The sequence below is a fragment of the Diplodia corticola genome, assembly GCF_001883845.1.
Source record: "Diplodia corticola strain CBS 112549 chromosome Unknown scaffold15, whole genome shotgun sequence".
Lineage (NCBI taxonomy): Eukaryota > Fungi > Ascomycota > Dothideomycetes > Botryosphaeriales > Botryosphaeriaceae > Diplodia > Diplodia corticola.
Window position 1 is genome coordinate 99,031 of NW_017971494.1, and position 12,631 is coordinate 111,661.

Consider the following 12,631-nt stretch of genomic DNA (forward strand, 5'->3'; position numbering starts at 1 on the left):
CTTTGTTGTTTCTCTAGTTAGCGTCATCCTTCTTACCAATTTTGTGTCCGCTTCTTCCGAGCAAGTCGAATAAATGTGTGAGCATGGAAAGCAGAAAACGAAGAAAATCATGCCGAACACGTCAAACATGAAGAAACATTCCTAAAAGCGACATCGGGGTATCAATGTTTCTCAAACAACCAACCAATCAATCAAAACGCTCAAAAAAAAACCCCCCCTTCGCACGCTCCCGGAGAACCAGTCCCCTAAGCCCCACCACCCAGCATCCTATTCCTATGCTCCTCCTCAGCCAGACTCTGCTTCTTGACGTACTCCAGCACAATCTCTTCCTCCCTCCTGGCTTTCTCCTCCGCGTCTTCCCTCTCCCTCGAGTCCCTCTCACTCGCCTCCATCGCCCTCCTCAACTCCTCATCCTCTTCCTCCTGCGCGTCCGTTACGCCCTCCTCCTGCCGCCCCGTAGCAACAGGCGGATCCGCTACCATGTGCTGCTGCTGCTGCCCCGTCGCTGTCCTGCCCGACCTTCCCGTCCCCATGCTCTCCAACTCGCCCAAAGCCGTGCTCCTATGGCTCGCCAACGTCCTGCTGTCCACCTCCCCGACTGTCGGCGGGCTGGCTGGACTGCTGTCCGAGTCCCACGATCTGTCCGTATTGACGCGCTGCTGCGCGCGCGCCACCGCCTTCGCGCCCGCATCCAGACGGCTGCGCCTCAGCGCCTCCTCCAGCTCGTCCGCATCCGTGCCGCCAGCGCCGCGGATGCCCCGGTCCCGGTTGAGCTCCTCTGCGACTTCCAGCTTGCTCTGCTCCATCACGCTGTGCAGTATGCGTGCTTCCTCTTCGACGCTGCATTGTTCGTGCATGTACGGGTTGGCGGCTTGCGTCTCTCTGATGCTGTTGCGCATCGCACGCTCCATGAGGGCGTCTTCTTCCGGGTTGCCACGCGACACCTCGGCCAGCGAGAGGCGAATGGCTTCCTCGAGATCCTCGTTCTCCGCCCTTTCCAGAGTGGCGGGGTCATACAGGGGACCCTCTTGTGAGTTTTGAGCTGGGGTTGTTGAGGAAGAAGACTGCCCGGCCGCGCTGGTTTGAGGAGTATATGTGTTGCTGGACCGCGGGGGAAGCTCAGGGCCAGATGCGGGCTGTGGAGACGCCGCTCCGCTTGAGGCCCCGTCCAACCGTCTCCAACCAAGGAAGTTTTGCAGGCTCTGACGGGGGTCACCAGCGTTTGCTCTGCGCTTGGTCACCAGTGCCTGGATCGCTTCCATCTCCTTCTCGCCAGGGTTCCTCTTCTTCTTTACGGAAGAGGCTATGATCTGATACAACTCAACGATCAAAGCACGTTCTTGAGCCGTGGACTTGTTGTACTCTTCCCAGCCTTGAGCAGTACGAGCAGAGATGATGTAGTTCTGAACGGTGGCACCGAAGGGCTTCTTGATACCCATGTAAATACCTTTCATCGTATAGGCGGGAATGGCGAATGCAGCTGTGCACATGTCAGCACAATTGAGTTTTGTGGACGAACCAAGGGAGCCTACCAGCCTGGGGCTTGAGAGCAATTCCAGCAATTCCTCTCCCTACGCCTTTGATGAAGCCTCCGGCGCCTTCCTTCTGAGCTCCTTTGAGGGGCTGAGTGACGAGTCCGGATATGCCTTCATAAAGGCCGGTACCAAACTCTTTTCCAGCAACCTTGAGGCCGCTTGAAAAGCCAGTCACTTTTTCAACCTGTCGAGGCTCTTCCCCGTACAGCTTAGACGTGTTGTGAAAGCCTCTCTGAAGACCGAGCATGACATCCATAGGAACTTTCATACCTGCGCCAACAATTCTGCTCACCCCCTTACCAGATTGTAGCGCGCTTTCAACTGAAAACGACGTGTGCTCGGTATCAGCTGCGGATTTCGTCTGCTGCGAACCGTCGCGTGAATGCGGTGTCGATGCCCCGCTTCTAGGGTTGGAAGAGCTACGCATGTGTCCCAAAGCTTGTCCGAAGGAAGACTGACGACTATGTTCGCCAGGTCTTGGGGTACCTGAAAGGGAAGAGCTCGCCCGTTCATGTAACTCCGAGTAGTTCTCCGACACTCTGACCTGCGGACCACCTTCCAGTGGGGTACTTCTACCGGACTCTGACGTTCCGGGAGTGGGTGGTCCTCTGTTGTCGGTACTACTTGAGGCATTTTCCGAACTGCTTCCTGGCTTTGAGCGGTTTTTGTTCATATCGGGATGGATGCGAAGAGCTTTGAGTGTCTCAATAGGAAGATCAGCGACACCCATCATCATGGTAGTCACCGTTCCCATGACAGGACTTAGGACGCCAGTCAAAGGATCCCAAGGTCCAGCGTCAGGCTCATATTCACGGGGTCGGTGCCTGTTTTGGTGCTTTGTCAGTAATCTACCTACCCGCACAGAGTATTCTAGACTTACAGCTTAAGATCAGAGAAGCTCAAACATTTTTCGTTTGCGAGGACAACAGCCGCTAGAGCACTGAGCAGGATCTTCGTCCTCTTCACCCTCCAGACGGCGGCTCGGTTGGGCATGAGGGAGCAACGCATCTCGTCGACCCTCAACTGTTGATGAAAGCTCTGTGCGCCTACATCACACCCCTTCTCTTTGTTGATCTTTGCCGCCAATTCCTGTGCCCGCTCCTGGGAGCTACGTTGAAGGCAGAATTGAATGGCCTCCGCAAGCTTGTCTGATGTGAGTTGTTTGTGAGGGATGGGGTCCGGTCCAGCTCCCGCTCTTGCTACCATGGAGCCCCAAAAGGGTTGATCTCCGAAAAAAGGTACGACGACTGTCGGTCGGCCACAAGAAATACCTGCAGATGTTGTTCCAGCGCCACCGTGGTGAACGACAGCCGACACGTGCTTGAAGAGCCAATCGTGGGGCACATTTCCCAGCATGAACACTCCCTCCGGGATGCCAAGCTCATCGGCGCCGAAGCCTCCCCAACCCTTGCTGACGAGCGCTCTCACTCCAGATTTCTTGACAGCGTCGAAGATCAGCTTTGTCATGCCGTTTGGATCATCCACCACTATACTTCCAAAGCCAATGTAAACTGGCGGTGGTCCAGCCGCGAGGAAAGCGGCCAGCTCAGGCTCAGGGGTATAATTCGATGCGAGCGACAGAAAATAGAAGCCGGAGATGGAGATGAAATTGGCCCAGTCTCGAGGTTTCGGAATGAGAGCAGGAGACCAGCAGTAAGTGCATGGAATCCGCATGCGATGAAGCAGACCGGGAGCTGCAAGTGAGCTCAAAGGTTCCAGATGGAGGGTGCGTTGTCTGAATCGGTTGATAATGTCACCGAGGCCTTGCCAGGTCAGCATGTCGACGAGTGCGTAGGATAGATAGTTTGTGAGGGAAGCGTCTGCGTTGCTTGACATGATGTTGGTGAGCGGGTGGGGAAACGCCTGCGTAGGAGACCAGGGCATGCTACTAGGAGTCAGTCTCAGTTCCCACAGCATACTCGCATAACGTACGTGAACATCATGTGCAACGGTATGCCAAGTTTCTCAGCGCAGTGGACGTGGGCGAAGCTAGGGGGATTGGCAATGATAGCGTCGGCCACGAAAGGTCGTCCGGTAGTGTTGGCTGGTATATCCGGGCTGTAGTTGGGGCTGTTCACCCAAGCCTCAGTGCGCTCCTCTGAACCAACGCCGAATCCGTCTTCCGATTCGATGCAGGATCTCCAACAGCCTTCAATGATCTCGGCAATGCCTTTGCGACGCTTCCCCACGTCGCCGTTTCTCAGCGTGTCAAATCCAGGCATAAGCCCCGGGTTCTTGACCATGAAGGCCATGAGCTCAGCGGGATCACCACCGATACTGAAGAACTCTAGGCCGTTTTCTTCGACAAAGTTCCTGAAGGTGGGGTGTGTAGCCAAACGAACACGGTGGTGGTAGGTCTCCTTGAGCACCTTTCCCAAGGCAACGAATGGCTGCACATCTCCACGAGAGCCTACAACGTGTATGGCAATGTTCAACGGCGGGGGCGGTTCTTTTCCGGGCTCGCCTCCGAGTGAAGGCGGAATATAGGGCGCAGGAAGATCGGGCTCGTGAGCGACCACGTCGACCTGGCTACGTAGGGCCGGTACCAGCAGAGAGGAGAGACGTCGGTTCTTTTGATCGATGTGAATGTTGACACGTCCGTCACCTGCCACAGTCAGTTTGTATGCTTTGCTTCGGCGTACAGAGGCTGCAGAAATGGGTGCAGAAGAGGCTGCCTACCAGCAATTGTGGCCTTTGTTCCTAATTCTCCATCTTCCGTAATGTTGCCCAGTGTTTCGCTATAGGGAGGCGGGGGGTCCGCGGCGATGGAGTCGGGAAGATTTTGGGATTCTTTAGAGGTGTTCCGATGCGCACCAGAAGCAGACCCGGTCGGTGCGGTTGGCGATGCGTCATTCCTCGTGGGTTGAGGGGAGGGGAAGTCGCTGTCTTGCTCAGCTGCCGCGATAGCTTCGACGGCCTGGCTGAGTGGATTTGGCTCAGCGGCAGCCGGCGAGCCCCCGGGCGGCGGGGCAGAAGCCATGGTGGATGAGGAGTGTGAATGGTACGGCGCTTAGGCGGGTGAGGGAACCATGAGAAGCGAGAGTCTTTCGGTGGAGGAAAAAGCTGGAAGGGCGGGCTGAGTGCAGATACAGAGGTAGAAAGGCGCGTCTAATTAACGTTGAAGGCGCTCGACGTGGCGGTGCGGCGCACCCTTGACAGCCGCGTCAATGGCTAGCGCGCAACGGCCTTGTTTTGGAGCAGATGGGCGTCAACTGCGGGCGGACAGATGGTAGTCCGCGACAACACCGTCCGTGTCCGTTGCGACTGGCCAGTCGACAGGCGCTCTCCAGAGCTTGCAGAGCTTGGCGCGTGGGCGGTGCTTCAAAACGTCATGCGGCGTAGTCCACACACGACGCAGAGTGCCGCGTGCACGGCTGCCTTCCCCTCATTCACTGTGCCACGCCCAGACCCTCTCGCCGTTGAGTGGGCCGGCCAGCCAGCTACCTAGTGCAAACGCTACGTAGCGGCTGCCACTTTTTCGGCACCTGCTCTCAGTGCCGTTCGGGAAGGCTCCTGCTTCACTGCGAACCCGAATTGTTCTCTGTGCTGAGCCTCCGCTGAAATTCCGCCATCGTTTCGGCTTCGCGTGGATGCTCGCGCTTCGCTTCGCTCCGTCCGTCACCGGCCATCGGCCATCGGCGCTTCTGACGCCGCCGCCGAATACTACTAGGTCATCACCGGATTCCAAACACCCTTCATTACTTGTCACCCGAAGCCGCTTGCCTCGGATCGAGGAACCAATCGACATCCTCAATATGCCCAAAGAGAATCAAGAGATAAGTATGTACACTTGATGTTGCCATCTATACAAGCACAATATTCACACAGACATCTGTCTCAGCATGAGTGACCAATCTCGCCTCTGTTGACGTATGACTGCGTACACGACGGATCTATACTTCATCATTACTGATCTTGACATGATGCCCCGCAGTCGTTGTACCATCCTCTTCAACCAGCGGTTGAGGCCCAATGTACCCCCTCCCCCTGATCCAGAACCACCACCCACCCATGAATATCGTGATCCCGCCCGTGATCACACACGAGTAGTTCATGCTCGCAGCATCAAACGGGATTCCGTATGGGAAGCAGTAGATGACCACGAAGGCGCAAATGTACGCACATCCAATGCTGCCGACCGTGTACGCCACCCAGTCCGGCATCCAGAAGGGGCCGGGCACGACGTTGCGGCGGCGAGTCAGGAGGTGCGGCAGGATGGCGGCGAGGAAGGACAGTGAGAGCAGCACAACGAAGGAGCCGACGAAAGCGTTGAAGGCCGTTGTGGAGCCGACATAGATGGCGCCCATGGCAGTGGCGATGAGGCCGCAAGCCAGCGTCGCATTAAACGGGTTCTTGTACTTCGGAGAGATGCGGCCGAGCATGCCGGGGAAGGGCGTCGCGCCCTCGCGGGCCAGAGTCCACAGCATGCGGCCGGCAGTGATGTAGATGCCGACAAGGGTGCAGATGGTTGGCAGCAGCACGATGATCAACAGCCCAAGGGCGCCGGCACGCGAGGACGTCGCTTGCAGGTAGAGCTCAGCCAACGGCACTGTATACGTGCTGGCCAGCAGCGCGTCGAAGTCCTGGATGCTGTAGAAGATGGCGATGAGATAGATGAAGGCGGTGAAGAGGCCGACCAGCTGCTGCATGGCGATGGCCTTCGGCACGTTGCTACGAGGCTTGGGAATCTCCTCGGCCAAGTGCGCGACGCAGTCCGGCACGCCCACGGCGTACGAAGCGTTCAGCATGCCGGCCAGGAACGCGAAGCCGTCAGACGAGTAGCCCGTCTGGTTCAGAAAATCCCGCCACACGAAAGAGTTGGACGCGTATCCGCTGCCGGACGTGCCAGGCATTATGGCGCAGACGAGGACGGTCACGAAGCATCCTGCCACGATGAGGAAGAGGCCGATCTGGTTGACGAGGGGGAGGGCCCGGTTCGCGAAGAGGACTGCGGCGCAGCAGCACCATGTGGCAATGAGGTAGGTCACGAAGGTGTGCCAACGCTGCCAAACATAGTCGGGATGGAACAGACCGTACATGCCCAGGATCAGGTTGGCCGTGATGGCGCTCATCGAGGCGGCGGCGAAGATGTAGGCGAAGGCATTCCACCAACCGGCGAAATATCCAACGACTCGGCCATATTTGCGGCCAGGGGTGACGGACGCCCAGTGGTAGACTGAGGAAGAGGAAGAGTCAGTGGGCAATCTTCAGGGCGGCAGGGCGGCAGGGCGATATCGAAACTGCGCCAGATGGGGGAGTTCACTTGCCGCCGGCACTAGACGGGATCGCCGAGACCAGTTCGGCTATGCAGGCAGCCAGGAGAGAGTAGAAGAACCAGGCGGCAAACTGCAAGTGTACGCGTGAGCATCAACAAGCCGGGCGGCTAGCAAGGTGGCTTGGATTACCAGCTCGTAGATGACACCGGGCGGACCGCCGTTATACAAGGAGATAACCTTCGATGCGAGTCAGCCTCCCACACGGCTCATGCACGCTGCATGTAGGCCTGTCAATCGACGCACAATGCTGCCGCCCAGGGCTACCCAGGTATTGCCCGTGCAGATGCCGACCGAGGCCGCGCTCCACAGACTGAAGTTGCGCTCGAGCTCCTGTGTGTGGCCCGATGCGTTGAGCACGGCGCTGGCGCCCACAGCCCCCTCCTCGGCCGTGTATTGTGGCGTAATCGCATGCGGCGGGTAGTCGTCCTTGGACTTATGCGGGTCCATGTCGATGCCAGGGGGCGGGTGAGGTGATGGCGGAGACGATGAGAACGATGACTGGCACGACAAGAGCTGAGACAAGACGACTATATTAAGCGGGCTGCTGCTACCCGTGCCTAGACTTAAGTACAACTGGAAGACGACAACTGGTAGAAAGACTGAATGAGAGAAAATGGTATCTTTGGCTTGGGGAAGCAGGTCACAGCGAGCCCAGAGCAGGCAGAGGCCGCTGATGGCGCCCGTCGGGGGCTGATCGCGCAGGTATCGCCCTGCGGGAGCGGGAGGAGGGCGACGGCGATAGGCCGATAAGACGGCGAGCCATGCTAGCCGAGGAAGCTTTACTAAAGTCGCTTGTCAAGCCTGGGGTGAACGCGGGGGACGACGACCCAGTGAGGTCAAGCGCCGTCAAGCGCCCTCAGCCGCGTCGAGACCCTTGCCAAGCTGCGCCGGCGCCACGCGAGGGCCTGGCAGTTGCAGCTGCCGGCGGCCAGGAGCTCGAGCTCCAACCCGTCGCAGCAGTGACGACACAGCAGTAGTGACGACACAGCCCGTCGCAACCTCTGCTTGGCCATCGTTCGGTCTCGTTCGGTCGTCAACTTCGCTCGCCGCTGACCATCGCAGCACTAATACGTCTTCAGCTCGATGTCCACGCCTTCGGCCAAGCGCCGCCGCCTCGAGGACGCCCAGAGCGCCTTGCGGAAGCCCTTCCGCTCTCCCTTCAAGACACCCAGCCGGAAAGTCGAGCTCGAGAGCCCCAAGGCAGACACGACGGCCAGCAGCACCGCAGTGCCCAGCCCGCTCGTGCAGAGCACCCTGCCAGACTCGTCGGCGGCCCAATCGTTGAGTGTTTCCTCGCTTCGCACACTGCGCAGCTCTCGCAGCTCTACGACGTTGTCCACGCCGTCTAGGCCACCGCTTTTCGCGCAACGCGTCGGCGCCGTCGACCACGACGATGCTCTTGAGACCGCCATACGTGCAGAAGAGCAACGACAGCGAGACTTGAGCAGACAGATACGGAGTATACGAGTTGAGCTGGACACGCTCAATCAGGCTCTCAAGATTGCAACATCGACCAAAGATGCAGAGCTGCAAGCCTTGACCAGGAAATGGCGCGACGCAACCCGAGCTGCGGCGGAGGACGTCTTCGCTACAACCAAGGACCGTGTAAACGGTATGGGTGGGATCGGCGTCTGGAAGCAGAACGAACAGCGTCAGCAGGAGTGGAGACTTGGGTTCCATGCTCAAGAACACGAGCCGACTCTGGATGAAAGCGACGAGGACGAAGAAGAAAATGTTGGACTGACACCCGAAGAGAAAGAAGCAAAACTGGTTGCACGGGAACAACGCGCGGAAGCAAGGGCAGAAGCAAAAAAGGAGCGCCACTGGCGGGAGCAGGAGGCGGAGGCAGAGGCGGAGGCAGAGGCGGAAGAAGAGGCGCTCAGACAAAGTCGCACCGACGATGGTGGAGACGACGATGTGAGTGTTGATTTTCGATGGCGATGGGGCAGCCCAGAGTCACAGGCTTCAGGCTGATGCGGGACAGAGTTTCACGATGGATACGATGCTCAAGACTCTCAACATTGACCTCAAGATGATCGGATGGGATAAAGAAGGGCAGCGGTGGGTTGACTGAGTTGGCGGAGGATCCGCTACCAACATTTTCAACGTGGATGCCGCAATCAGCAATCAGCGGTGACCCCTAGGTTGCTATCAGGGTGTTTGCACGCGGACGTAGATCACCACGCCTCACGCAATGGGCCCTTTTATCTGGCTCGCTGGCCAGCGCACGCGACAAGCGCGCCTGCGTCTTTCTTTCAACAAAATTCCTCGCTTCACCGCCTCTTTCCGCAAGTCGCCCACTCTCGCGAATTCCGAAAGCCGGAAGCGCTGAGGGTCGCACCGCATGAATAGGACGGTGCATATTCGTCAGGCTGCCCGTCAGGCTGATGTGCGTCTCGAGTCAGGACTGGCGGCTACGAGTTCTGATCATGGCTCGAACGGGGAGGACCGACGACGACAGCCCCTCCCCGAGGCTTTGGAGGGGGGTGGACACAAGAGGTCGGGGCGCTTCTGAAAGCAAAAAAAAGTGGCATGGGTTAGAGATCCGAGCTTCTCCCAATTGGCAAATGGAGCTAGGGCGAAAGGAGTCGGTGTCGTGGACTTAGGCGAGGGCATCGCGAGGGCATCTGCTATTGCAACACACAAGGCTACAGTAATTTGACACCCATATTGGCTTGCCTGTTTGAGCGAGCGGGGCTGTCTACATCAAGGTTATCGCCGTTATCTGCTGCAAAGCGTCACAGCGCGTGCCGTGCTGAAGGATGGCGTACCCAGGCGTGCCAGGCGGTTGCCGGGTAATGTCAACGGCGTCATCATGCTCCTCAGTCCCGGGCGGCAACAGAGGTCGCCCGCGAGTAATCGGACAGCTGCATAATAGGTGGCGCGATGGGCGACGGATTGGAGCGTCGGGCCGCGGGCTGCAGGCCCTCGAGCGGAGGGAGCCTGGAGCTCTCGCCTCGTTCTGCAGCTGTCGCATGGAAAGATTAGCGGCGTGCAGGGAATAACCTTACGGGCAAGGTTGGCAGGAGGAAGGGCCGAAGGGCCCTGGTCGCGCAATGATCGCACGCTGATATCACGCAGCCGCTGCGGTGTGGGGAAGAGGCACTTCTAAGAAAAGGCACGACGGTGGAAACATCAAAACGCCGGGCCAATCACGGGGCGGATCGCCCAGGCCGGCCCTGGAGGCGAGATCCAGAGAGCCGACAAGAACGACGCTCAGTCGCCGGCGACGGGAGATTGCGGCTGGTGGCTCCATGAGGGGCGGTTTGCTCTGAGTTTTTTTTTTTTCCCCTGCTCTGAAGCCCCGGGCCCCTCACGGGCGGCAGCGAGTGTGGGCTCGATTGACCGGTGGCTGGCCCCCCCTTGCAGCGCATTCCAAGGTCGAATTGGCGCTGTGCGACCTGGATAAGCAGGCGGGCGTGGTGGTATGCATCGAAAGATCGATAGCGTCGTGGGGCTTGGAGTTGCATGCAGGTAAACGCCAGGCCGCGCAATGATTCGACTGTGGTGATGGGTGCGGCCGGCTGCGATTGGCGGGCTGCAGAGCGGGCTGTGGGCTGCGGGCTGGGCTGCGGGCTCCAGGCACTCGCAGCACGTTGGAGTGAGGGCGCGGTCGGGGGCGCCGGACAGGACCAGGCGGAGGCCGAGCGCAGCAGCAGAGCAGCGCAGAGCCTGCAGCGTGACCGAGCTAGCGGGAGCGGGACTGCAGAGTGTGTCACTCGTGGCCGGCGGGCGGGGCGTACGATTGGCCTGCCGGGGGGGCCGGGCTTGTGCTGGGGCGCGGGCGGCAGGCGAATCAGCGCGCGCAGGCGAGCCGCCCGGGCGTGCGCTCCACGACGACCATCCACTCGACGCCCGACCGGAAGCGCTTGCACGGCTGCCTCTTGCTGCAATGCGGCCTGCAGGCATGGCAGCATCCCGGTCCGTCCGTCAGCTGGGCCGGACGCTGTGCGGGTGGGGCGACTGCTGCGCGCGAACGGGCCCGCAGCTGCGCCCGGGTTTATATATACCGCTGCCTGCGCGACATGCACTCGTCTTTTTCTCTTCAGCAAGCCCGCAAAGCTCAGGAGCTGTACTTTGATTTTTGTGTTGTTCTTTTTGTTTAATTCTTTCCCCCTTTTTACACTAATTTTCACGATCACAGAGTCTGGTACTCTTGTCGCCCTTTCACGATACACGCCCGCAGTAATCACCCACTTCGCAGTTTCTAATTCACACCACTCCGTCGCCGGCCGACACCCAATAACGACACTCCAAATCTAATTACAGCTCTTGCTTGCTCGAAGCCTTCCGTCTGCCAATATCCGATACCGCCAACCCTCGATACCCCAGACACCAACCCTCACAATGGCCGCCATCCAGCTCAACTTCACTCTCCGCACCTCGGCCAACTGCAAGACCGTCCACCTGCTCGGCTCGTGGGACAACTACAACGGCCAGCTCCCGCTCTCCAGCGACTCGGCCAAGGCGGGTGGCTGGAAGGGCACCTTCCGCTTCCAGGGCGCCACGCTGAAGCAGGGCCAGCGCTACTGGTACTACTACATCATCGACGGCTACCACGTTTCGCACGACCCCGCCCGCGAGTTCACCACCGAGCCCACCACCGGCCGCAAGCTCAACATCCTCGACATCCCCGCGCCCGGCAAGACCGCCGCCGTGCCCGATGCTGCCGCCAAGCGCGCCTCGCGCCGCTACTCGCAGGACGTGGTCAAGGGCCGCTCGCTGTCGCCCTCGCAGATCAAGTCGCCGCGCCCGGTGAAGCCCAACCAGCACCAGCAGATCGTCAACGGCACCTACGAGCCCGCCACCATCGAGGCCCTCACCTCGCGCTTCAGCCACGCCAACATCGACGAGAGCTCCGAGGACGACTACTCGGACAGCGACATCGACTCGGACGTGCCGTCGCTCACCTCGCGCAGCTCCAACTCGTCGTCGCCGTCGTCCGTGTCCAGTACCAGCTCGTGCTGCACCTGCGAGCGCTACGGCATCACCCGCGCCGGCGAGCGCGTCAAGCTCGACTGCGGCGGCTCGCGCTGCGGCTACTCTGACGACTCGTCCGACTGCTCGTCCGAGGACGACGAGGTCTACAAGGAGCGCGCCACCCGCCGCCAGGGCGTCGTCATCCGCAGCTAAATCAGCCGCGACTTGGCCCGGGTGGGTGCTTGTGTGCTCTGACAACTCTTTCTTGTCCCCTCGTCCTCCTAGCTGCGATCTTGCCGTCTTGCTACGCGATCTCTTGCTTACGACCGGAGAGTGATGGTTGCGATCTCTTTTTTTTCTTCCTGATCGCCAACCACTCACAACCGTAATGACCCCCATTGTGTGTGTCTTGCAACAACCCTTTACTGGGGCTTTAATCGAGAAACCAAGAGGTTCTTTTCGACCGACGATTTACTTCAGTCCGGACTCGAACGTTCTTCCTTGGCCTCCTCTTACTCCTTACTAATATCCTAATTCCTTCCCCAGCTTCGTTTCCATAATCAGCTGGTTCTGGGGAAGCGCAAGTTCCTGGGGCGGAATTCAGGAAAAGGTGAGAGGAGGTCGGAAACGTTTGAGGTCCGCTGGTAATAGGCGACCTCTTTTGATGATTCTCAGCTATCTTACGACCCTTTGGCATCGCATTCACTTGTCCGATTTACACCTCATGCTGTACACGCTGGGATGGACGGAGAAGCGAAACCGGCGATGCCGCAATTGATGAAGAATGATGGTTTTACGAAATCTTTGGGGATGATCTGATGGGAAAATGATGATTTCACTGAAAAGAAAAAAAAAAGTTTTGATGGAAAAGTTATGGACACGAGCTCTATTGGTTACTGC

General features: G+C 58.9%; 4 protein-coding genes across 4 annotated transcripts; 2 read left to right on the forward strand and 2 right to left on the reverse strand.

The window, feature by feature from the left end:
• Positions 1 to 245: 245 nt before the first annotated feature.
• On the reverse strand, positions 246 to 4,515 carry BKCO1_1500030 (glycosyltransferase family 1 protein; the record flags this gene model as incomplete). Its single annotated transcript, XM_020271287.1, has 5 exons — positions 246 to 1,480; positions 1,533 to 2,359; positions 2,416 to 3,420; positions 3,468 to 4,140; positions 4,215 to 4,515. 5 exons carry the CDS (start codon positions 4,513 to 4,515, stop codon positions 246 to 248), a joined length of 4,041 nt encoding a protein of 1,346 aa, XP_020132054.1.
• Positions 4,516 to 5,428: 913 nt separating this feature from the next.
• Positions 5,429 to 7,258, reverse strand: BKCO1_1500031 (choline transporter; the record flags this gene model as incomplete). The annotated part of the gene is made up of 4 exons (XM_020271288.1): positions 5,429 to 6,711; positions 6,803 to 6,881; positions 6,941 to 6,988; positions 7,055 to 7,258. 4 exons carry the CDS (start codon positions 7,256 to 7,258, stop codon positions 5,429 to 5,431), a joined length of 1,614 nt encoding a protein of 537 aa, XP_020132055.1.
• Positions 7,259 to 7,572: 314 nt separating this feature from the next.
• Positions 7,573 to 8,885, forward strand: BKCO1_1500032 (dna repair protein dds20 mei5; the record flags this gene model as incomplete). The annotated part of the gene is made up of 3 exons (XM_020271289.1): positions 7,573 to 7,784; positions 7,891 to 8,728; positions 8,796 to 8,885. The coding sequence occupies 3 exons, from the start codon at positions 7,573 to 7,575 to the stop codon at positions 8,883 to 8,885; spliced, it is 1,140 nt and encodes a 379-aa protein (XP_020132056.1).
• Positions 8,886 to 11,158: 2,273 nt separating this feature from the next.
• BKCO1_1500033 (gtp-binding protein) lies at positions 11,159 to 11,944 on the forward strand (the record flags this gene model as incomplete). The annotated part of the gene is made up of 1 exon (XM_020271290.1): positions 11,159 to 11,944. One exon carries the CDS (start codon positions 11,159 to 11,161, stop codon positions 11,942 to 11,944), a length of 786 nt encoding a protein of 261 aa, XP_020132057.1.
• Between the last annotated feature and the right edge of the window lie 687 nt (positions 11,945 to 12,631).